Source organism: Microtus oregoni, unplaced genomic scaffold (assembly GCF_018167655.1).
Source record: "Microtus oregoni isolate MIOR12 unplaced genomic scaffold, Mior012 000006F_ref0000085, whole genome shotgun sequence".
Taxonomy (NCBI): domain Eukaryota; kingdom Metazoa; phylum Chordata; class Mammalia; order Rodentia; family Cricetidae; genus Microtus; species Microtus oregoni.
Genome location: NW_024543065.1, coordinates 60,600,787 through 60,627,375, shown reverse-complemented (window position 1 = coordinate 60,627,375; position 26,589 = coordinate 60,600,787). Strand labels below are relative to the sequence as shown.

Below are 26,589 nucleotides of genomic sequence, written 5' to 3'. Positions count from 1 at the left end.
AAGGAGGGTAAATATGACCAAAGTACCTGACATGAATATATGAAATACTCCAAGAGTTAACGAAGGAGTATAGTTTAAAAAAATAAGGTGCAGCCAGGCAGTGGTGGAGCGTGCATTTAATCCCAGTGCTCGGAGGCGGGGGCAGGCGGATCTCTGTAGTTCAAGGCCACCTGGTCTATAGAGCTTGTTCCAGGACAGCCAGAAGAAACCGCGTCCAAGAAAACAAACAACTACGTCAGGTGGTGCTCCACAGAACACACCCAGCTTTAACCTCTGGACTCCACACACACACAGGTGAGCACATCTGCGAAAGCACATACAGATGCATGCAAAACACAGAAAATAAACACTAAACTAAAAGGCACTAAGGAAAAAATAAACCCAACATTTGGGGGGAAGCTTGCCAAACCACAGAAGCAATATGTGTGGCAGCCAGGTGCGGTAAGGTGCACCTGGAAACCTGGCAGCTAGGAGGCTGAGGCAGGGAGATGGGATGGCTACATAGATACCCTGTCTCAAAAGACAAAAGCAAAAATGGGTGCTAGGAATGTAGTTTGGGGCACCTGCCTAGCCATCTGTGCAGCGTCGGGTCCAAACTCCAGTATTGCAAACACATAAAGTTAGAGGTGGTGTCAACTTGAGAAGTAGAGGCAGGAGTGCCAGGAGTTCAAGGCCAGCCTGAGCCACGCGTGACCTTACTGCCTGGAAAAGGAATTTATTTTAATGGCATTTCTTCCCGCCCCAGACAGGTTTTCTCTGTGTAGCCTGGCTGTCCTCAGACTTACTCTGAAGACCAGGCTGGCCTCAAACTCACAAACGTCCACCTGCCTCTGCTTCCCAAGGGCTGGGATTAAAGGTGTGTGCGCCACTGTTCAGCTGAGCCCAGGGTCTTAGAGCTAGGCAAGCACTCTTTACTGAAGCATGCCCTCCAGCCCTGGTGGTGCTTGCAAAAGAAGATGGCTACTTGGGAGCTTCTGTCTTTCAATAGAGCGAATCGCCCAACCGCATCAGGAGACTTGCCTGACTTAACATTCCAAGGAAACACAGGTCAGGCTTGAAAGGGAACTGCCTGCCCGCCTGGATCAAGTTCACCAGCCACTCCTCCGGTGTCTGAGTTTCTCTCAAGCATAAATGTGGAATGGAGAAAATTGAAAGTCTGCTAACTGGTCTCATTTGCGCATGACTGACATCCGCAGGCCCCTTTTAGGCTAAAATGACACGGTTGGAAACCTCAGCTGAGCAGTGGTTGGTCATGTGCACAACATGGCTTTTTTTTTTACACTCACTTTAATGTGGAATTTGGCACATGACCTATTTGGATCTCTACAAAAGTCATAAAATCCCCAGGTTTCTATGACACAGTGGCCTTTAAAAATGCCTGCATTCTTGTAACTCTCGCACTAAGCTAGATCTTAAAGAAATGCCACAAACAGGACTGAAGACATTCCTTCAAAGACTGCCTAGAGTCACAGGGCAATGGTGGGTCATGGCCAGAAGGTCGCACACCTGTGAGAGGGTGGCAGAAGATGTTTTCCTTCTGAGAAATCAATTTTCTGATAACCTTGAGTCCTGAATTGCTACTACCTACCCTTCTCCAACTGGAGTACCCCTGCTCCCCCAAACACACACAGGGATGTGGTCTGGATTTGACAAGAGTGGAAGTTTAAAAAAAAAAAAAAGGAGCCAGATAAGGTGGTCCACACATTTAATCCTAGCACTTGGGAGGCAGAGACAGGTAGATCTTTTGAGTTCAAGGCCAGCCTGGTCTATAAAATAAGGACAACCAGGGCGACTAGAGAAACACTATCTTTTTTTTTTTAATATTTATTTATTTATTTATTTATTTATTTATTATGCATACAATATTCTGTCTGTGTGCAGGCCTGAAGAGGGCACCAGACCTCATTACAGATGGTTGTGAGCCACCATGTGGTTGCTGGGAATTGAACTCAGGACCTTTGGAAGAGCAGGCAATGTTCTTAACTGCTGAACCATCTCTCCAGCCCCTGAGAAACCCTATCTTGAAAAACAAAGAAGACCCTGGAGAGGTTGGAGACATACTTAACTCACTAGCTAAGAGCTGTTCTTGCAGAAGACCTGGCTTCATTTCCCAGCACCCACACAGTGGCTTAGAACAGTCTCTAACCCCAGGGGATCCGGCACCCTCTTCTGGCTGCTACCAGTACTGCATGCACAGGGTGCACATATATCCATGTAGGCAAATACCCATATCTATCATAACAATAATGATTTTAAATGCCCCTGGTAAAGGTTTATTTATATCAAGAGATAAACAGTCTCTGCTTGAGAACAGAGGTCAAAGATGTTTTCAAAGTATTAACCAACTGTTCTTATAAGATACATTTGGAGCAGCTAGAGAGGTGCTCTTGCAGAGGATCTGGGTTAGCGTCCTAGCACCCACATTAGGTGACGTGCTGCTGCCCCTCACTCCAGATCCAGGGGAGCCTACGACCTCTGGCCTCCAAAGGCATCTCATGCATATGAGTTCCAGCTTGGGCTACATAGTGAGACTGTCTCAAAAAAAAGGAACAGCAAGATGGCACAGAGGGTAAAGGCACTTGCTGCCAAGTCTAATGACCTGAGTTCCATTCCTGGGACCCAACTGATGGAAGAAAAGACACAGCTGCAAATTCTCCTCTGACCTTCATACATCCATAAAGGTTTGCATGTCCACTTTTCTGCAAGTAAACACACACACACAGGACATACACATACAGATGAATACACACACACATACACATACATACACACACAGAGAGCACACACATACACATACAGATGAACACACACACATACACACACACAGGACATACACATACAGATGAATACACACAAATACACTACATACGCATACATACACATACAGAGAACACACAAATAAATCTATGCATATGTAAATAAATGTAAATTTTAAACAAATCTTTGCGAATAAAGACACTAAAACAGACTATAATCTGTCTTTTGTCAGGCACACAAAAGGAGCTACGGAATCACCAAGGACAGATTAAGAACACCGCTTACTGCAGAGGACTTGCCTGCAGGCACAACATCCTGGGGTCCTGTCCCAGACCCTAACAGGGACGGACAGCATGTCAGAATGATGACAGCAAGAGTTTCAGAGGAGCCGGGCGGTGGTGGCGCACACCTTTAATCCTAGCACTTGGGAGGCAGAGGCAGAGGCAGGTGGATCTCTGGGAGTTCGAGACCAGCCTGGTCTACAAGAGCTAGTTCCAGGACAGGAATCAAAACCACAGAGAAACCCTGTCTTGAAAAAGCAAAAAAAATAAATAAACAAAAGCTACAGAGAAACCCTGTCTCGAAAAATTAAAAAAAAAAAAAAAAAAGAGTTTCAGAGGAATAAATATACAAAATTCTCCTAAGCAGCCAAGTGAGGTTTCAGGGTCACCTCACAGACATCACCCGACACTCGAATCATGGTACCTAAATCATTTCCACCCTGAGCCCAGAGTCCGCTGTTTGAGATTTACCTTGAGGACAACTGAAAAGTCAACTTCTTTGGTTTCCTTCAGGCCAAGAGGAATCAGAGGGATGGTGAAGGCCTCCCTATGAGAACACAAGAGGTACATGAACAACCTACCCCAGCCTAGCCCCTTTGCACCCACGGCCTTTCCTCCAACAGCCAGCTCAGATCCTTGAACCCCATCCTCTAGGTCAACCCAGTACAAACATCAGCATCCTAAGATGCTGGAGATGGAGCCTAACTTAGCAGCCCCCTACTGCCTTGACTGGGCTCATCTCTGTCTTAGCTCTATTGACAATTGCGCTAGGGTTGTATACAGGACTGCCCAAATGCACGAGGCTCACATCTGGGGTTCTCACCATTCCCGACATGCATTTTGTAACACTGGACTTCCCTCTAGACTATAACCTCTGTCACCGTGTGTGTGTGTGTGTGTGTACATGCGCACACTCGCATGCGTGTGTGTCCCGCCCCCAACATCTCCCTGATAGAACCTCTCAACGTTCTCTTCTTTTAGGGGCATGTCATACCATGTATCTTACTGTATATCCCCCCCCAGCGGCCACTTTGTCACCCCACAGATTGACCTATGAATGCTCCCTGGACCTTACATTCCTAAGGGCAGGGCCAGAAGGAAGTGTTGTGCTTTGCAAATAAGGAATTAGCTCTTTGACCTGTAACAAGAGACCTCCATGGGCTGCTGAGCCTGGCCCAGGGAGAAGGCCAGGAATGCTGGGCAGGGTTGAGTGGACCGCGACTGAAAGCTGAAACGGCCTCTGTAGCACAATGGTGCTGAAGGCACGTGAGACCCAACCCAGGCCTGTGGCCTCCCCAGAAGGCGGAACCCTGGGGGAAGCAGGTATGTCTGGGTCTTACTGTTGGAGACCCTGCAGGGCAGCAACTGCCCCAGTGAGAAGAGGAACCACAGATAAGCTGACACTAGGGGACCTCCAGGGTGGCACTAACATGACTTTCTGTGGCCTGGGTCTCTCTGAGTTTTCTCATGATTTCTCTGCCCACCTCACATAAGAGTTGAGAAACCTAAAGAACTAAAAAAGATAGTTCAGTTGGAAAACGTGAAAGGTGTTCCTTGGAATTCTCATGACAGTTAATTTTTCCCGGAGACACCGGAGATGAACTGAAACCACGGCGAGGAGTGGCCACACGGAGCTGCAAGCATCCACCTTTGTAGGAAGAACACTCCTGCTCTTCTTCAACAGTGCACAGGAACCCAGAATAGGCTACTGCCCTGCCCAGAATGCCTGAGCCTCTTAGCCCCTATGGACACCAGAAGAGAATCTTGCAGAGGAGGTGGGGTTGGGGTGGATTGGGTTTGTTGTTGTTTGTTCTCCCTGGATTTTTGAAACTGCACTAGGAGCCCACAGGTAAGCCAGACAAACACAGGTGTCGCAGGCCAAATAAGCCAGCAGGGTTCCAGCATGAATGCTTGTCTCTCCTTCTGAGAAATGCCCCAGGTGACAAACAAGGATTAGTATTAAGAAATGCACATTCCGAAGCGACTCAAAATGCTCTAGCGTCTTCCTTCTGCTGGTCCAGGAAACTATCTCTTCTTTCCCCCAGGCTCACCAACTTACTTCTTCAGAAGGCACAGCTTTCCCATACAAAAGACAGGGGAACTACTTCCTTAGGGACATTTTCGTTATTTTGCTTTGTTGTGACACTTAAGAATGGGCCTTGGGCAAACTAAGCAAACACTGCATCACTGAGCCACCTGGTACTTCTCCAGGGAGTAGAGGCAGGGGCTCTACCACTTAGCCACACCTCAGCCCCTCACAGGAGGATTCTAGGCAGGGGCTCTACCACTGAATCCTACCCCTAGCCCCTCACTGGGGGATTCTAGGCAGGGGCTCTACCACTGAGCCATACTCCCAGGCCCTCACTGGGGGGTTCTAGGCAGGGGCTCTACCACTGAGTCCTACCTCCAGCCCCTCACTGGGGGATTCTAGGCAGGGACTCTACCAATGAGCCACACTCCCAGACCCTCACTGGGGGATTCCAGGCAGGGGCTCTACTACTGAGCCATACCCCCAGCCCCTCAATGTGGGATTCTAGGCAGCGACTCTACCACTGAGCTACATCTCCTGACCATTTTATTTTTACTCTGATATAATATTTTTCTATGAAGCTTGAGCTGGCTTCAAACTCATGATCCTCTTGTCTCAGCTCACTGAATAGCTATGATTATTGCCCCAAGCTACCAGACCACATTGGTTATTTCTTCTTAAACATGGGCATTTCTCCACACCACCCTCTGTGACTCACCTACAGGGAACAGAGAATAAATCCTGTGCTTTCCTGAGGGCCTTACCTCAAACACTCATTCTTCATTTCTCAAGTATTTATCAGGGTCCATTTCTAAAGGATCCCATTGTTTCCTCTTCCTACGGGCATCTAGATAGGTTCCCCACTCTTCAGAGTAAAATACGTACATCAAAGCAGTTTATACTTTTTGGCATTCAATCTGCATTCCAGTTCTTTCCCTGCAAACCCCATCACAGGTTCATCCCTTTCACTCCTGTTGCGCTGCCCGGTCCACTACACCAGTTTGGTGCAGTATCCTGGATATGGACACACTATGCGGCCCAGAGAGCTTCTGGAAAACACTGCTCACTCACTCGGTGCCCTGGTACACTCCCACGGAGATGTTGAGCCCCTCTAGCTCCTCCTTCAGCATCTGCAAGTCTGAGTTGACAAAGCTCAGCTCCAGGCGAACCTGTTCCCGCACCTTCTGGTTCGTGGCCACTCTGTTGAGAGAAAGAGAGAGATAGATGCCATCAGATGAGCCACTTCCAAGACCCTGGGCTATGGACCTGAGATGTGTCTAGCAACACTGCGAGCTGCTGGGTGTGAATCCTGAGAAATCCCTGAAAGGAGTTAACCTTGAAAAGACCAAAACCGGGCCAAACAGGGGGGTGCACATGCCTTTAACCCCAGAACTTGGGAGGCAGAGGCAGGAGAATCTCTGTGAATTTGAGGCCAGCCTGGTCTACAAAGCAAGTTCCAGGACAGCTAGGGCTGTTACACAGAGAAAGCCTGTCTTGAAAAACCAAAAAAAGAAAAGAAAAGAAAAAAGAAAAGACAAAGAACAAAAATGTAGGGATAAGTCCCGCCCCTTGGGGGGCGTGTTCGCCTCCGGCTAATGTTTGCCTATAAATTTGGCTAGTGTGCTCCCAGCCGTCCCTTCTGTTTTCCTGGTCTCCACAGGAACGGTGGTTCTGTAAGTCTATTTTGCCATTAAAGCTGTATATATATTTTTACAATCTGTCTGCATTCGTTTACGCCGTTACATTTTGGCTTCCAACATGGGGCGATTCAAGCGGGTAGCCTGCTAGCTAACACAGCATCCTCCTGGGTGCTGTTTTTTAGTTTGTGACTCGGGCGTGTCTCAGCCACACAGGCCCATTCTGCCCCACCTGCTCGCCAGAGCAATTAACCCCTCCCTGCCTGCCTTGGCTAAGTTTGGAGCGGAACCCCAATGCCTGAATTAGCAGAAACTCGAGTACCTGCGGTTTTGCAACAAAAGCTTCCACAGTGGCAGATTTGGTCTGATACAAAGTGACTTGGCCGGGCGGTGGTGGTGCACGCCTTTGATACCAGCACTTGGGAGGCTGAGGCAGGCCGATCTCTGTGAGTTCAAGGCCGGCCAGGTAATCCCGGCACTTGGGAAGCAGAGGCAGGCAGATCTCTGTGAGTTTGAGGCCGGCCAGGCGGTGGTAGCGCACGCCTTTAATCCCAGCACTTGGGAGGCAGAGACAGGCGGATCTCTGTGAGTTTGAGGCCAGCCTGGTCTACAAGAGCTAGTTCTAGGACAGGCTCCAAAAACACAGAGACCACCACTGGCAGGAACCTATCATTGCAGGTAAAATTTTTTTTTTTTTTATAAATAAAATGTCTGAACACACTACTGTTCAAGAATTTAGCAGTTTTTTTAATTGTACCATGTGGGAGATTTTACAAGAGGTGTCTATCACCCCACATCTATGGATCCTTCTGGGATTCATAGTTTTCATTGGCACTAAATGGTTTGATAATAGAAATATGATAAAGTCTTTACGAGACGAATCCAGGATTCTTAAGGCAGAGATTGAACGCTTAAAAATAATTGAGAATGACAACAATTTTCTCAAGAATCAGTTTGAAGTTCTCCAGGCTGATGAAAGGAGAAATTCATTACTATGGAAGAGGGAACAGCAGATTTGGATTGTAAGCTTCAGTCCGTTTCTGTAGGAACTGAAACATTAGTGGCTGATATTAAGGAGAAATTCATTACTATGGAAGAGGGAACAGCTGATTTGGATTGTAAGCTTCAGTCCCTTTCTGTAGGAAATGAAACATTAACTGAGAGAATCAAAACTGCTGAATGTGACAATCGGATTTTGTCTAAAGCTTATGACAGATTGACGGAAAGATTGTCACTACAAGAAGGCACGGTTTATGCCATAAAAATTATGTCCAAAGATGAGATGTTATCTCTAACGGATAAACTTCATACTTTAGAATCCTCAATGAAGGTTTTGGAACATAATTCTGGACAGGAGATTCAGACATTGCAGAAGGCAATGGTGAATAGAATTGAAAAGATTGAGGAATTTCTAAATTCTGATGAAGAAGAGCAAAGGGTAGAAAGGCAAATTTTAACTACATCTGTGGGTAAATCTCTCTGGGACAATTTCCACAAAGCTCTACCTACCTGCCTTTCCAGTAATAACAACAGAGAAGGTGATTGGTTCCAAAAACCCTAGGGTCATCAAGGAGGATACATGGGAGCCTGTCCGTATGAATGACCTCAAGGAAATAAAACAGGCTGTCATGACTTTTGGGATGCAAGCCTCTTTTGTTAAAGAGATGCTAAGATCTTGGGCCACGACAAGCAGAGCAACCCCCTCGGACTGGCTCCAGCTGAGCTCTGCAGTACTTGAGAGTGGACCGCAATTGAAATGGAAATGCTTACTCAGGCAAGAGGCTAGACTCTTAGAACAGCAGGAAAAAGCGAAGGGAATTGACATTTCCCTAGATAAAATTCTAGGTGAAGGGCTCTTTTCCGACCCTCAGGAACAAGCTAATTTGGATGAAAACACACTCTCCATGTGTACTACAGCAGCCTTAAGGGCTTGGGACAGGGTACAAGACCCAGGACAGAGAATGGAATCATTTGTCAGAGTTAAACAGGGTCAGAGAGAACCCTTTAGTGACTTTTTACAAAGATTAACTAAGGCTGTACAAATAGGGATATCTGACCCAGAAGCAAGATGTATAATGATTGAGTCTTTGGCTTATGAAAATCCAAATGTGGAATGCAAAAGGATTTTGGGCCCTTTAAAGCTCAGATCAGCGCCCTTGGAAGAATGGGTCTTGCATACACTCAATGTTGATACATTTGTTTATGGCACTGAAGCATGGGTAGAAGAAGCAATTTCCAATGGTAAAATGAGACACCAGAATACCAAATGTTTTAATTGTGGCAAAATGGGTCATATGAAAAGGAATTGTAGACAACAGATTTTCAGAAATAATAATAATGCATCTTCTAGAAATAACAGGAATAGGAGGACTCAGCCTTCAGGTTTATGTAGAAGATGTGGAAAAGGCAGACATTGGACGAATGAATGCAGGTCTACAAGAGATAGACACGGCAACCTGAAACAGATGGGAAACGTGAGAGGGGGGGCCTCACAGGTCCCCATGGCAAACATGGTTCAGTCATTTCCAGTTTCTGCAGAGAACGTGCCTTGTCAGGACAATTAGGAAGCCCCATGCCTACTGTTACAAGCAATAATGATCAGAAAGTTAAGTTTCGTGTGTTTTGGCAAACTTCTATAAATGATCAAAGACCTAAACTGAGAGTGTGTGTAAATGGCATTTTTATTACTGGCCTGCTGGACACAGGTGCTGGTGTAAGTATCATTACCCCAGAATCTTGGCATCCGTATTAGCCTCTTCAGAATGTAAATGTTCAGCTCCTGGGAATTGGAACCCTATCTCGAGTAAGGCAGAGCACAAGATGGGTTGAATATATAGGGCCAGAGGGACAAATAGGAAAATTAAGGCCATATGTAGCCAATATCGCAATGAATTTATGGGGTCGTGACCTATTACAACAATGGAATACCGAAATTAACATTCCTGCTACTTCTAGAGCCTATATTTCTGAGAATAATATTAAAAGATATTACAAACGGAGAAAACCGGCCATTCGGGCTGTACAAGAACAAGCAATTGATGTCCCTTCAGAGATACCAACAGCCTTGCCTCTAAAATGGTTGACTGAGAAACCAATATGGACAAAGCAATGGCCTTTAGCTGAGGAAAAGTTACAGGCTTTAGAACAGCTGGTACAAGAACAATTAGATGCTGGACATATAGAAGAATCTACCAGCCCTTGGAATTCTCCTGTATTTGTGGTTAAGAAAAAATCAGGTAAATGGAGAATGGTGACAGATCTCAGGGCCATCAACAAGGTTATTCAACCTATAGGCCCTCTGCAATCTGGAATTCCTTTGCCCTCTTTATTACCAAAAGGATGACCTCTCATAGTTATTGATTTAAAGGATTGTTTTTTTCACTATACCTTTGCAAAAAGAAGATAGAGAAAAATTTGCCTTCACAGTGCCTACTTATAACAATTCTCAACCTTCGAGGAGGTACCACTGGACCGTCCTCCCCCAGGGTATGTTAAATAGCCCCTCCCTGTGCCAATATTTTGTGAACCAACCATTGCAAATAATACACAAGAAATTCCCCAAATCTATAGTATACCATTACATGGACGACATCTTGTTATCCGATTCAAACATGGATACCTTGAACAGACTGTTTTAAGAAATAAAGATACTTTTACCTAAATGGGGATTGCAAATTGCTCCTGAAAAGATTCAGAAGGGAGATTCTGTTAATTATTTAGGTTATAAAATAGGTTTGCAAAAAATTAAGACACAAAAAGCACAAATTAGGAGAGATCGCCTACGAACTCTTAATGACTTTCAAAGACTGTTAGGAGACATTTCCAGTCTACGACCAGCTATTGGAATAACACCTGATCTAATAATTCATTTGAACAAAACCTTGGATGGTGATAAAGATTTAAACAGTCCCAGAGAATTAACAGCTGAGCAGAAAAGGAACTGACAATGATTGAGGAAAAATTACAACAGGCACATGTGGACAGGGTGAATCCAGAGCTCGATTGTATTCTCGTCATACTACCATCAAAAATTTCTCCTACAGGAATTTTAATGCAGAGAGATGATATTATTTTGGAATGGATCTTTTTACCACATAAACCAAGTAAGAAACTGAAAACTTATGTGGAAAAAGTCTCTGAGTTAATTATAAAAGGTAAGCTGAGACTTCGTCAACTAGTAGGCATAGACCCAGCAGAAATTATAGTGCCTTTCACTGCTGATGAACTAAAGAAATTATGGGAAGATAATGAACCATGGTAAAGAGCTTGTGCTAATTTTTTGAGAGACATTAATAACAACTATCCAAAAAGCAAGAGGCTTAACTTCATAAAGAGAACTTCTTGGATTCTTCCTCGAATCGTCCGTGATGCTCCAATAACTGGAGCCCGTATATTCTATACTGATGCCAATAAATCAGGGAAGGCAGGTTACAAATCAGAAGACTTGGGTAAGGTGGAACAAAGTCCTTATAATTCTGTCCAGAAGGCGGAATTATATGCCATTCTTATGGTGCTAAGGGATTTTAAAGAACCTATTAATATAGTCACTGATTCACAATACGCAGAAAGAGTTATTTTACATATTGAAACTGCTGAATTTATACCTGATGATACAGAACTAACCTCATTGTTTCTCCAGGTTCAAGATTTGAACAGGAACAGGCTTTGCCCTATGTACATAACACACATCCGATCCCATACGGGTCTGCCAGGTCCTCTAGCACAAGGTAATGCAGAAATTGATCAACTATTGATTGGTAGTGTGCTACAAGCCTCTGAATTTCACAAAAAACATCATGTTAATAGCAAAGGTTTTAAGAAAGAGTTTTCTATTTCATGGTAACAAGCTAAGGAGATTGTAAAGAAATGCCCTACTTGCTCTTTCTATAACCAAACGCCACTGCCTGCAGGGGCTAATCCAAAGGGCACCCAAAGGAATGAAATCTGGCAGATGGATGTGTTCCACTTTGCAGAATTTGGCAAATTAAAATATGTTCATCACACCATTGACACTTATTCAGGCTTTCAGTGGGCAACTGCTTTAAGTTCAGAAAAAGCTGATTCAGTAATCACTCATTTATTAGAAGTAGTGGCTATCATGGGTATACCTACACAAATAAAGACAGATAATGGACCTGCTTATGTTTCTAGGAAAATGAAACGGTTTTTTGATTATTACAATATCAAGCATGTTACAGGTATACCATACAATCCTACAGGTCAAGCAGTCATAGAAAGATCAAATCGAACTATAAAGGATATGCTGAACAAACAGAAAGGGGTGGAAAACACCCCCAGAAATAGGTTACATAATGCTTTGTTAACCTTGAATTTTCTCAATGCTAATGAGAAGGGAACAACAGCTGCAGAAAGACATTGGATAATGGAAAAGTCTACTGAACTAAATCAACCAGTTTATTTCAAGGATGTGCTGACCTCACAATGGAAGCCAGGAGATGTGTTACACTGGGGAAGGGGTTTTGCTCTTATCTCCACAGGTGAGGAAAAATTGTGGATACCGTCAAAATTAATAAAGGTTCGGTTTGAAGAAGAGAAGCCACTTGGAAAAGATAAATAACAATTCTTTCATAAGGATGGCGAGCATACTGATGGTAAGAAATACAGATAGGTTGGAGGCAGGGTTCTTTTCTTATCTCCACAGGAAAATACTCATCTTCAAAGAAATTAAGGAACCCTGAATATTTAATTACTGATGGATGGACACATTTTGTAAGTATTAATTTATATATATATACATATATATGTATATATATATATGTCTTATTAAACATTTCTTTATAAATATGTAGAGCTGGTTTTGAAGTTGGACTCTGGCTCAGTCCCTCTCCAATTCCAAGCCTGTTAGTAAGAGAAAAACCCAGAGTTTCTGGAGTTTCTGTCTCATGTCAAGAGCCATGATATGGGACAGAAAGAAATATGAGTTTAGAAACATCTTTGCTTTTCTTCATATCTATCATACTTTTCATTGAATATATCTATCATGCCTTTCATTGAATATATTTATGCATGTCTATATATGTCTATATGATTAATGTTTAAGTTTTTCACAATGAACAATGAGTTTTTCCTGAAGTGACATTTGAAGTTTCCAGGAAGAAGATGGGGCCCCACAACAACAACTCTACCTGGTTGATATGACGTCATGATACTGATAGCGCTACTACAAGACCTGTTTTGGATACCAGCTGCACAAGACGATCCCAACTTGGTTAGCTGAATGGTGCACATCTTGTACAACATTCTGGCCAGACCTCCACAAAATACTCAGAGAGTATTTGCAATTTTAAAAGACATTGATCTTGAAATTTAACCATCATTTTACTTTCACAGGATCCCCCAGAAAGAACGTTGCCCCCATGACAGTTGGAAGTAATTCTAGAGGACGACGTCCCCTCTTCCAGTAAAGTTTACCCCTGGGTTTAGGGACATCATTTAGGGTTTGGGAGGTTGGGGAAAGAATTTTATAAGCTCAGGGATCATTTTGAAAAAAAAAAAAAGAGGGAATGATGGGATAATAGATTTTTATTTGTGAGTTACTGCTTTTAGACAAATATATTGGTATCCATTCTTGTATATTGATACAAAGTTAAATTATATTGACTATTGTATGCATGCATGTTTCTATCTCTGTTTAAAACATTTTTATGTATTGACATATATCGTATTGATAAATATATATTGTATATATTTACCATATTGCAGTGTACATTACTACCTCTGATTAAGATACTTATATAATGTTTGTGTATTGATATATATTTGCCATATTGCAATGTATATTTGTACAGTGTTTATATTTGGAGGTCATTATCCTCATTTGTTACACAGTTGTTTATTGTCTTAGTCTTTAAGTTAGATAGATATTGAGAATTATATAGATAAATAGTCATCTAAGTTTGTCATTTATAATTAGACTAATCAGGTTCTCTAGATATATACAGATTATACTCAGTATAGATAATCTTCGACCTCTTCAAAGAGCTGTAGAAAATGGCCTTTAATCTAACTCAGAGTTTCGTGATAGTGAGACACAATTGCTCCTGGCAACACCGCTCTATTCCCGAGAGAATGTTGAGCACCAAAGACACTCCACCTGGAGCCTTTCTATTTGGCAGAACTGGCCTTTGGGCAAAGAAATGCCCATACCTCAACCACTGACAGAGATACAGAGCGTGCATCAATGGATAAAACAAGACTGTCATATTCTGCCAAGACAGGGTAAGATAGTTTTGAAAAGTTCCTTGCCTTTAATAATGGTATGTCAGTTATGTTAGGCCTTAGCCAAAATTGGTTGACTCAACATTGCAAACGAGACTTTGGGTGATTGTCCAGGTAGTCAGTTGTCTCTGTCAATTGTTGCACATTTTGGATATATCTCGTTTGTTGAGTAGTGTTTATTCCCTTCTCAGATCTTTGACGGAGTTGAGGATTATATAATTGTAGTTACTCTCTACATTATTTGGACTCCTTGAGATAGAATGTCTAGCAAAGCTTTTGTTCTCAATATTGTTTGTTATATTTATTATTTGTTGTTATTGTATATAGTTGTATTTGGTTTGGTTCTGTCTTATTTAGACAAAAAGGGGAGATGTAGGGATAAGTCCCACCCCTTGGGGGGCGTGTTAGCCTCGGGCTAATGTTTGCCTATAAATTTGGCGAGCGTGCTCCCAGCCGTCCCTTCTGCTTTCCTGGTCTCCACTGGAACAGTGGTTTTGTAAGTCTATTTCGCCATTAAAGCTGTATATATATTTTTACAATCTGTCTGCATTCGTTTACACCGTTACACAAAAAACCAAAACCAAACAGAAAACCTTCTCTCATCATCCACAAATAGGTCACAAATTATCTCCTCAACACTTTCATGTAGAAGGCCCTGGGTTCATTCCCAGCACTGCAAAAAGGAAAAGAGTGTAAGAGTGACCTTATTGCTTTGTTCAGAAGAGGAAAGCAATCAGTCTTTGACCAGTAAATATGATGGTAGCTCCCAGCTTTCATAGAGAGATGTTCTTTGTCAGGTTTGATATAAAAGGCAACTATCTGTTTGTTTATTTATTTATTTTTAGTTTTTCAAGATTGGGTTTCTCTGTGTAACAGCTCTGGCTGTCCTAGAACTCCCTATGTAGACCAGGCTGGCCTTGAACTCAAAGAACCACCTACCTTTGTCTCTCAAGTGCTGGAATTAAAGGTGCGCCACTACATCTGACTATCAATATCTATCTATCTATCTATCTATCTATCTATCTATCTATCTGAGACAGGGCCTCATTATATAGCCCTGGCTCGTGGACCTGGAACTCACTCTAAAGACCATGCTGGCCTTGTACTCACAGAGAGCTACTTGTCTTTGCCTCCCAAGATGGCATTAATGATATGTACCAGCCATATCTGGCTAAGATTTGTGTTCTTTTTATTGCATGTGTGTGTGTGTGTACGTGTGTGTGTACATGTGTGTACACATGAGTGCTGGTGCTTGAGGAAGCCAGAGGTGTCAGGTCCTCCTGGAGCTGAAGTGACAGCTGTGAGCCACCTGGCATGGTGCTGAGAATCCAGCTTGGGTCCTCTGCAAGAGCGGCACACACTCTTTAACTACTGAACTAATTCTCCAACCTTGAACGTGGTCATATTCATAGTCTAAGTTTTGTTCTGATTTGTTTTTTGGCGAGACAGTTACACTATAGCCCAGGCTGGTCCAAAACTCTTAGTCCTTCTGTCTCTGCCTCCCAAATGCTAAAATTAAAGACGTGGGCCACCACCACCCAGCTCCAATGCACACTTTTACCACTCCCTGTTGTAAATATTCCTTTATACTGTGATGTGAGATTCCCCTCAGTATGCTGTGATTACCACTAATAAATAAAGAAAACTGCTTTGAGCCTATAGCAGAGCAGAACAGAACAGAGCTAGGCGGGGAAAACTAAACTGAATGCTGGGAGAAGGAAGGTGGAGTTGGAGAGAAGCCATGGAGTCGTGGCTGGAGACAGACATGTCAGAAGCTTGCCAGTAGGCCACAAGTATTATGGTAAAAATTAAAATATTGGAAACGGGTTAAATTAAGATTTAAAAGCTAGCCAATAAGAAGTTAGAGCTAATAGGCCAAGCAGTGATTTAATTAATACAGTTTCTGTGTGGATATTTTGGGACTCTGGGTGGCTGAAAAACGAACAAGCAGTCTCCTACAACAACACTGTGTGAAGATGTGTCTGTTACTGTGACTTGTCAATAGCAAGGCAGGAGGCATAGCCATGGCTTCAGGACAAAGAGAGTTCTGGGAGGAAGAAAGGTGGGGTCCCCAGCGGGAACAGAGAAGGAGCAGACATGCAGAAGGAGAGGTGAATGCCACGAGTCACATGGCAACGCATAGATGGATACAAATGGGCTAATTTAAGTTAGAAGAGCTAATGGGAGATTGGAGAGATAGCTCAGCGGTTAAGGGCACTGGCTGCAATTCCAGCCATCCCAAGTTCAATTCCCAGCAACTACATGGTGGTTCACAAACATCCATAATGAGATCTGCTACCTCCTTCTGGCCTGAAGGAATACATGCAGGTAGAATACTGTACATATAATAAATAAATAAATCTTTTTTTAAAAAAAAAAAGCTAGTGGGACAAACCCAGGCTGTAGGCTGAGCTTTCATAATTAATAAGTCTTGGTGTCACTATTTGGGAGCTGGCAGGACAGAGAAAGACTTGTAATAGCTTCCTCCCTTCCCTCCTTTCCTTCATTTGGCTCTCTCTTCCTTTCTCAGTGTCCCATGTACTGAGATGACAGGATGAGCCCAACTTCATTAACAACCTCAGTGGAAGAGCACTCCAGCATGAGAAAGGCACTCGGCCCTAGCACTGAAAGCGGGGGTGGGGGAAGGTGGGGGGTGGGGGTGTAGAAGGGGACAGGGAGAGAGAGAGAGTAATTGAGAAGGGAGCTGCAGAGAACCAAAAAGAGCCAACATGATTTTGAGAAAGTAAAGCAGATTTGGAGGAAGTGTGCTATTGATGTAAAAAGTCACTACAGCCAGGGGGTGTTGGCGCACGCCTTTAATCCCAGCACTTGGGAGGCAGAGGCAGGTAGATCTGTGAGTTCGAGGCCAGCCTGGTCAGGTCACTACAAAGCCAGAGCAATTGGCTTTGGGTACAAAGATGACTCAGAAATCGATCCTGAGGTTTGAGCGGTTTCTAGAACAGGTGAGGTTTTTTTCATGCATTCATTGGTGGAAGAAGCATTCTCAAATACAGTATACTTTGGCAAGATGGCAGGTGTTACCAGCAATCTCTGGGCCAGGCTATAGGATAGACAAATCTGGGACCATCTGGCTCTGGTCAGGGAGCAAGGATGGAGGACTGGGTTTGTTTGCAAGGATAGAGTGTTGGGTTTGTTGGTTACTGTGCTCCGTACCCAGGCTGCTTTTCTGAATGAAAAGAGATGGCTTCCATGGACCTTCTCAGAGGAAGGTGGCCTTTTTATAGCCGTGGCCCAGTTGTGCGTCTCTCTCTGAAGCCATAGCCTGGCAACTGAACCCAAGTCTGAGAGGCATCAGGCAGAGAGTGTTTTGGCTCATGCCTGTCAAGAAAAAGTACACCACCACAACTCTGCGACCTGTGTCACAAGGGAAGAATCGGCTCACTCAGTTTTCACAAGAGTGTGTATGTGCTGTAAGAACCATTTGGGAAGACAAGACCCCACAGTTAGTGCCTTCAGAAGTCATGCCACCAGTGTAAATAGTCAGCCTGGCCACAACCAACTTCTTCCTTCCACTACCAAACACACACCACATGATTTCCATCAACCTGGAGCCTCTGGGGTCTTTTCTTTCCTTTGAGACAAGGTCTCATGCATCCCAGCCTAGCCTTACACGTGACCTGTCTACCATGCAAAGTTCCCACGTGACAATGGCTCCTCGGCCTCAAGTTCAAAAGGACAAGAAGTGTCCCCCCCAAAGTTGATGTGTTGCAGGCTTGTTCTTCAAGCCATGCTCAGATATGGGGAGCTGAAGAAGTGGCTGGATGATGAGGGTCTCTGACTTCATCAATATTAACCCATGGATGGCGTCAGGATGTGATGGCATTATGGGGTAGTGGTGGGAACATTAGGAGATGGGGTCTTGATGTGGGAGTGATTTCTTATTAATAAAGAAACTGCCTAGACCCATTTGATAGGCCAACCCTTAGGTAGGCGGAGTAAACAGAATGGAATGCTGGGAGAAAGAAGCTGAGTCAGGGAGTCGCCATGGTTCTCCCACTCCAGACAGACGCAGGTTAAGATCATTCCTGGTAAGCCAGCTCGTGGGCTACACAGATTAATAGAAATGGGTTAGATCAATATGTAAAAGCTAGCCAATAAGAACTGAAACTAATGGGTCAGGCAGTGTTTAAAAGAATACAGTTTCCATGTAATTATTTCAAGTAAAGCTAGCCGTGTGGGCGGCCGGGTGCCGGGGACGCAGCCCGCCACTCCTTAATTCAACAGATGGCGCCAACGTGGGGCCCGAACCCACGACCCTGGGATTCCAACGTGCTAATGAACTCCACGTAAAACCTGAGAGGGCTTAAAAAGGAGAGAGAGACAATTTAAGACAGCTCTTTGCTGTTTGTGGGTTGCGTGCCTCAAAGAAATTGTCCTGACTCAGCAGCAGGAAAAAACTGGCTGTTTTAAAATGCCGGCTTTCTGGGCTGTGCCGCCATTGCGATCTCTGTCTGGCTCCTGTGGGAGACAGAGCTTTTGAAGCTCTGTCTGGCTCCTGTGGGAGACAGAGCTTTTGAATGGAGCATTTGGAGTAAAGCTCTACGGCTTGCTTGATGGCAATGTGGACTGCTGTGTACCTGGACCTGTGTGTGGCTCAGGGCCACCAAATGGCTCTGAGGCAGGAGTGGCTTGGCTCAGCTCTGCCATGCTGAACTGTGCTGGTCTCAGGCAGGAACTACTGTAATTACCATAAAAACAGCACAGTTAAGGTTTTCAACTGGGCAGGACACAGGTGGTACCGTATTACCTGTATATGGCGCAACTTAAGTTTTTAAGAACTGCTTAACATTTTAAGAAATGCTCCTGGATAGTAAAAAAATGTTACAGATTCACAATAAAACAGATACAGACATAAAAGACCACACTGTTGGATAAATGTACATAGGCTTGAGAGAGAGAAGAAAAAGAATATAGAGAATAAAGTTAATGGTTTAAAAAAAAAGGTAAAGTCTTTAAAGAGACAGAGTACAGATAGTTAAGAGATTAAAAGAAATAAAGAAAAATAAGCCACGTAAAAATGGAAAATTCACAGAGAGTCTGGATTATGTACATTGTGTTTTCTTTAAAATTTTTGACTGTGAAGGAGCTAAGTACAGACAGACATTTCATTCTATGGGCTGCCAATTGGAACCAAAATGGATATCATGAGGGTATGACTTCACAATTTGGGTCTAAGGATATGATGCTTTGGAAAGGGTCTTCTTTTGTTTTCACAGAGGACCAGACCCTGTGGATTGCATCTATCCCGATATGGTATGATAGACCACGACCTCCCGAAAAGTTCCTGTGAACACCCTCAAAAAATTACTTCACTCAACTGCCAACTGAGATAAACCTGGCACACAGGTTACACCCTAAATGATCTGATTAACAGCGCCACCATTCAGCAGGAAGCAGTTTGGAGAGAAAAAACTGCGCCCATGTTCCCAAAATATTGTTTGTAAATGTTCTTTTACATTTAAAGGGGGAAATGATATAGGTATGAGTAATTTGCATTGGTGTGGATTTTACAGTCAATTTTGCTATATGTATATGTATTTCTGATCTTGATTAAGGTATTGTGATTGTGTAGTTCATTTAAAAATGTAATGTATAATTAAAAAATATAGGTTAATGGTTAATCATCAATAATAGTCAAGCTTGTAGTCACGCTAGTTAGATTTTCTAGATGTATAGAGATACATTTCAGTTAGATAGACATTCTTCATATCTTTCAAAGACTGCAGAATATGGCATTTAATGTTTTAATAACTTAGGACTTTTCATGACAATGAGACATATCTGCTCCTGGCGGCACCAATCTACTTCGAGAGGAAGATGGGCATCGAAGAGGATCCTTATGGAGTTGGATAGCCATTTGGGCAAGAAACTGCTCTTGCCTGGACTGTTGCATGAAATGGACACAGAGAACCCGCAGAGAGAGGACTGCTGAACTTGCCTAAAGGTGAGACGGTCTTTTGGGGTTCATGACTCATGAAAGAGTCTGCGAGACATTCTGCAGGACACAACAGATAGTGATTTAACTGTCTTTGAAATTTCCTGCTTCATGGAAATGTCTGCTGGATACTATGGGCCTGAAGGCTGAAGATGGATGCCCCAACTGTACAAAAGAACTTTGGGTGACTGTCCAGGCAGCGAGATGTCTCTGTCATTTCTAGAGTTTTCTTATTTCTTGTTTACTTAGGTAGTATTATATCCTTCTGGAGTCTTTGATGGAGTTGAAGATTGAATAGATAGTTATAGTTTTCCTTAGTTATGATAAAAGATAAAATAGATATAAATATTGTAACTGTAATTCTTGCTTGATAACTGTTTTGCTATATGTAATTTTACTATGTTAAAGTTAAAGCCTTTCTTTTTTGTTTAAACAGAAAAAGGGGAAATGATGTGGGAGTGATTTCTTATTAATAAAGAAACTGCCTAGACCCATTTGATAGGCCAACCCTTAGGTAGGCGGAGTAAACAGAACGGAATGCTGGGAGAAAGAAGCTGAGTCAGGGAGTCGCCATGATTCTCCCACTCCAGACAGACGCAGGTTAAGATCATTCCTGGTAAGCCAGCTCGTGGGCTACACAGATTAATAGAAATGGGTTAGATCAATATGTAAAAGCTAGCCAATAAGAACTGAAACTAATGGGTCAGGCAGTGTTTAAAAGAATACAGTTTCCGTGTAATTATTTCGAGTAAAGCTAGCCGTGTGGGCGGCTGGGTGCCGGGGACGCAGCCCGCCACTCCTTAATTCAACAGGGTCTGGTTAGAGAAAGGCCACTAGGTACACACCTTTAAAAGACATTATCTTGTCCCCTGTCCTGTCAGTCACATGCACCTGATACAGAATAGTCTTCCTTTCCTAAGACCCAGAGTCAGCGGATTCAGCTGACTACAGACCGAAACTCCAATGAGCTCACTAAATCCAGCCTATCATTTTGCTGTTGTTTTTTAATTTTGTTTTGCTTTTGTTTTGTTTTCAAGACAGGGTCTCTCTGTGTAACAGCTCTGGCTGTTCTGGAACTCACTTTGTGGATCAGGCAGGCTAGCCTCGAACTCACAATGATCCACCTGCCTCTGCCTCCCAAGTGCTAGAATTAAAGGCACACACTACCACCACCTGGCTTTGTTTTGATTTTTTTTCAATTATTTATTATGTATACATTGTTCTGCCTGCCTATATGCCTTCTACAGGCTAGAAGAGGGCACTAGTTCTTATTACAGATGGTTGTGAGCCACCATGTGGTTGGTGGGAATTGAACTCAGAGCCTCTGGAAGAACAGTCAGTGCTCTTAACCCCTGAGCCATCCTTCCAGTCCTTTGTTTTGTTTTGTTTTGTTTTGTTTTTGAGACAAGGTTTCTCCGTGTAGCCCTGGCTATCCTGGAACTCGCACTATAGACCAAGCTGGCCTTAAATTCACAGATATCTGTCTGCCTCCACCTCCCAGTGATGTTTAAATCCTGTGCTGCCACCACCCGGCTACATCCAGTCTCTTTGAGTTGGCTCCCCCACTCAAATATTTGTCACAGCCATGAAATGTCCAATGCAAAAATAAATGGGAATTTTCCATTCCGATCCATGTGTCCCTGTTTGTTTTTGTGTGGTCCTGGGATGACACACCCAGTGCTCTATAATTGAATCCCATCAGCTCTTCATTTTTGGTTTAGAGTAATTTCATTTCCTCCAAACCTTTTAGTAAAGCTGTCCCTCTGAGAACGGCTCCACCCTGACTCTGTGTTTCCCACATGCTTTGGAGACCATACTGGAACTGCTTAATCAACTCTGGCAAGTTGTCTTTCCTCTGCCAGTTTGCTCTGCCAGACTGTGCCCACATCCCACTCTGCCAGGGACTCAAGTATGGAGGCAGTAGGGTGGGGGTGAAGGGTGTTTCCACCATGTGCCCCATATAGGCCCTTGGCTAAGGCATCAGATACAGCCCCAGTATGGGAAGAAGGCAGGTCCAGGATCAGGCATCAGCCTGAAGGTCAAGGGAACTCAGACATCCCACTGCACAGTCATGCTCAAGCCCCCAGGAACTGACCTCTCTATAGCCAGGGCCACCCCAGCCGGACCCTTGGGCCTAGCCATCGCAGAGTGAACTGGAGGCCTGCAACTTTTTCACTTGGCTGTCAGTGTGTCATTTTTTCACCCCTTAACTGGCTGTCAATATTTCTAAGTTCAGGGATCCTAAGATTTTTAAACCCTGGCATGGTGGAACAGGCCTAAAATCCTGCATCTGGGAGAGGCAAAGGCAGGGGGACCTTGAGTTTCAGGCCAGCCAGGGCTACAAAGTGAGGCTCTTTTCACAACAAAAACAACAAAACAAAAAATAAGACTGGGACTATATCTCGGTTACCCATATATAGAATTTCGGGTGTGGTAGCAAACACCTGTAATCTCAGCCTGCAGGAGGCAGACACAACTTCAAGGTCCAGCCTAGGCTACATAGTGATTTCCAGGCCAACCAAGTGAGACCTTGTCTTAAAAAAGAAAGAAAGGAAGGAAGAAAGAAGGTGGGAGGGAGGGAAAAAGGGAGGGAGGGAGGGAAAAAGGGAGGGAGGGAGGAAAGGGGAAGGAGGGAGGGAGAAAGAGAGAGAAGAAGAGGAGAAGAGAAGGGAAGGGAAGGGAAGGGAAGGGAAGGGAAGGGAAGGGAAGGGGAAGGGAAGGGAAGAGAAGACCTGGGTGTTATGATACATGTCTGTTAGTAGCACTAAGGAGGCTGAAACAGAAGATCTCCCAGCTTCCGGGCCAGCCTGGGCTATAGGCTGCACACTCTCCCATCCCCACCATTCCCATAGCTCCCAGCATGGAGCCCAGCCCCTTCCCTCTCCAGTATGTATACTGACTGACACACAGACGCCCCAGAGGGAGGCTCTCCTGGTTGAGTCTAACTAGCAGTGGAAGGCCATCTGGAGGTCCAGCCAGAATGGTTACCCAGCCTGTTCTCTGCCCAAAGAACTAGTTCATTAAAACCAAACAACCTGGTAGCTTGCTCTAATCTCCATCTCATAAATACTATTTGGTTTCTGCCTCAGCTTTCTCAAGGGAGCGACAGGAAGTGGGAGGATAGAGGACAGCCAGTGCCCAGCCTAGAGCGGCACTTCAAAGTGCTGGTTATCTCCCCTGACAGCTCTAGGACGCTCACAGACTCCTGGATGACACAGGGAAGGGGAGGACCTTCAGGGACATGAAACCTGGCCACTCACAGCACCTGCCCAGTCACGGTGGCCTGTGCCGTTCAAGGCAGAGACCCTCGTTTCCAAGCCTGCCTTGATCGGGATGTTTTCCCAAAGGCCCTCTTGCCCACATTGTAAGTATCCTCACCTAGGAACCTTGGTGGGACACCTCACAGACTGAGGCCAGGCCAGCCAGGCCCAAAGTATGGCGGCAATTACCTGCTGCTAGTAGCGGCAGCCAGGGACACCGTGGGGCCAGAGTGAGGCTTGGCCTGATGCCCTCATGATTTCAGGAAGCTTTCACGTCAGTTGAGTCAGATTAACAAATACCTCGGGGTTCCTCCAAACAGGGGTGTTTAACTTATCAGTCTCCGGGAGAATCATTTACAACCCTGCCCCACCCTCAGCCTATCAGCTACACAACTGCCAGCCTGACCATTGGATTGAGCCTGGGCCTCAGAGGGGCTGTTTTGTTCACAGAACAAGGTAGATATTACAGCCCTACTATCTGTTATAAAAACTTCAAATCAGGGTTAGTCAGGTGGCTCAGTAGATAAAGGTGTTCACTGCCAGGCTGACGCGATGAGCTCGGTCCCCAGGATTTCACACGTTTGAAGGGAACAGACTCCACAGAGAGATACACCCACGTGGACGCACGCACACACATGCACAAAGAGGTAAAGGCAGGAGAATCAGGAGTTCAGGGTCATCCCTAACCACATGGCAAGTTTTAAGATAGCCTGGGTTACAAGAGACCCTGACTCATAAAACCAAAGAACTCTCCTGTAAGCCTCCGCCGACTAGATGGCTTGGCAGGGGAAAGCGCCTGCCTCACAATACCAATGACTTGGGTTTGCTGTGTGCTCCAGGTGCCAGAAGCCAGACCCGGCCTCAAAAGATGGAAGGCGAGAACCAATACCCAGAGCTCATCCTCTGAGGGAGGAAACCGTACTCTGGTAGACAAAACCAAGTTGGCACACTGCACTTAAGGGTGTGGGGAGGATTTCCAGCTGTCTAGACGAGGGCACAGCTTTCCTGAGCTGTGCTTGGAAAGTAATTATGTTATCCCCACGGCACAGCAGTGAGTACCCAGCAGAACCCGCTCTGCCTCTCTCATTAACTCGCTCCTTTTTCTTCTAGACAGGGTTTTGTTATGTTGCCCAGGTGTTTCAAACTCCAGGGTTTCAAGTAATCCTCCTGCCTCGGCCCTCAAGTAGCTGAAACCACAAGTATATGCCACCATATCCTACTTAAGACTCCTCTCATTGGAAAGGTAGACGCTAGTAATACAAATGTCCCATTCTCTTCTTTCTGCTCCCCCATCCCTTATCTAGGCAACACACATTGACCAAGCACCGACTCTCTCTACCAAGTGTAACTCTGGGCAGTGGAGAAGGGAGGCGTGTCCAGAGCAAGTGCCAAGACAGTACTGGACTTCCAAACAAGATAACTTCGATGGTGGGGGAGGGGAGGCTGGAAAGATGCTCAGCTGTTAAGAGCACACTGGCTGCTCCTGCAGAGAACCCATGTTCCGTTCCCAGCACCACTATGGCGGCTCACAACCATCTGCAATTCCAGTTCCAGGGATCTGCAATACCGTCTTCTGGCCTCCATGTGCACCAGGGATCACAAGGTGTACATACATACACGCAGGCACTCATACACATAAAATTAAACAAATCTCAAACACACACATACACACACACGGCTGTGGTCCCACTGTCTGTCATGATTCTCCACAAACACAGGGAGTCTGTTTTTAACATGACAAAACTCTAGGAAGAAAAGGACCTGTTCAGATGCCCCCCAGATGAGCTGGAATCTCAAAGCTGAAAAGCAAGAGCCCAGTCAAGGGTGTGGGCTCTGTACTTCCATCACATAAACAGGCCCTCAGGAGAGCCAGGGCTCCCGATTGAGGTGGCTAAGCCAGAGGTACCCACTTCAGAAGGTTCTCCGCTCCTGTCCGCATCCGCACAGCCTTCAGGATCTGCTGGTTCAGGGCAGCCCTTTGGTTCTGCAGCTTGCTCCGGCCAGTTTGTGCAAGGGGATTACAGCCCTGATTGAAAAATAAGAGACAGCCCTTCAGAGATGAGTCACATCAAAAATGATGACATTCTGTAGAACAAGGGAAAAAAATGCTTAACCAATCCATAAAGTCTTATCAACACAGCCGACTGCTCAAATGTGAACTGAACAAGGAAGACACCAATGGACACGCTGAAGAGGCCAGGGAAACGCCCACAAGGTATCAACCCTACTCAAGGAACCACAGGCAACGGAGGAAAGCCGGGAGTGGGAAGGGTAGATCTCCCCAAGGAAGAGCACAGCAGTTTGTATTTAGCGTACCAAAGGGACAGCCCTGAAAACATATATACTAGTAACATTATACGAACTGGTAATATTTAAGTATGTATATGTGTACATATATAGCACGCTATAGCAATTAGTGAGCAAGTGGCCATGAACTTTGAAGGAGAGGAGGAAGGGGCCTATGGGAGGGTTTAGAGAAAAGGGAAGGGAGAAATGTGGCAATTATAATCTCAAAATAAATTTTTAATGACACTGTAGAAAACATATAAAACAAAAAAAGGCATAAAAATGCAAAAATCATAATTAATGCAGTCCCCAAACTGACACCATGAGACCGGACATGGTGGCGCACACCTTTATTACCAACACTCGGGAGGCAGAGGCAGGCGGATCTCTGTGAGCTTGAGGCCAGCCTGGTCTACAAAGCAAGTTCCAGGACAGCTAGGCTGTTACCCAGAGAAACCCTGTCTTGAAAACCAAAAGCAGCAACAAAAAAAGAAACAGACACTGTGAGTTGGTCTCTTTTGCCTCAGTCTATTCTCCCACCATGTTGGTGACACTGTCCTCTTCCCCTAGCATCAAAATGCACCAGCGTGTATGTAGCAGCCCACGGGGAGCTCATTACAAAGTACCCACTGCCCTGCACAGGCCCAATCTCCAAATCCAGGAAGGGAGCAAGTCGTGATGATGATAAACCGTTGTTGGCTTCTCCATTACAGCACCATGCACCAACCCCAAATTACAGCAACAAATAAAACTGGACAAAAATTCAAAACAAGCCAGGCAGTGGTAGCGCACCCCCCCCCCAATCCCAGCATGAGTTCAAGGACAGCCCGGTCTACAGAGCGAGGTCCAGTACATCTAGGACTGTTACACAGAGAAACCCTGTCTCAAAACACCAAAATAATAATAGTAATATAAAAATAAAAATTTACAAAATGATCTAATGATACTAAGGTATGAATTGGGCAGTGCTGGCACACACCTTTAATCCCAGCACTTGGGAGGCAGAGGCAGGCGGATCTCTGAGTTCGAGGCCAGCCTGGTCTACAGTGAGTTCTACGACAGCCAGTGCTACACAGTGAAAGCCTGTCTCAAAATACGAAAAACAAAACCCCAAACAAACAAAAAAACTGACTAGGATGCTAAG

At 44.6% G+C, this 26,589-nt stretch overlaps 1 protein-coding gene across 1 annotated transcript in view; it reads right to left on the bottom strand.

Moving 5' to 3' along the window:
- The window catches only part of Rhpn2 (rhophilin Rho GTPase binding protein 2), a 69,346-nt gene that overhangs the window by 27,513 nt on the left and 15,244 nt on the right, over positions 1-26,589 (bottom strand). Inside the window, exons 2-4 of the mRNA XM_041654359.1 lie at positions 25,070-25,185; positions 6,139-6,267; positions 3,510-3,585 (exon numbers count right to left, since the gene is read on the bottom strand). Of these exons, the coding sequence (XP_041510293.1) occupies positions 3,510-3,585; positions 6,139-6,267; positions 25,070-25,185 (321 nt within the window). The remainder of the gene's footprint in view (positions 1-3,509; positions 3,586-6,138; positions 6,268-25,069; positions 25,186-26,589) is intronic.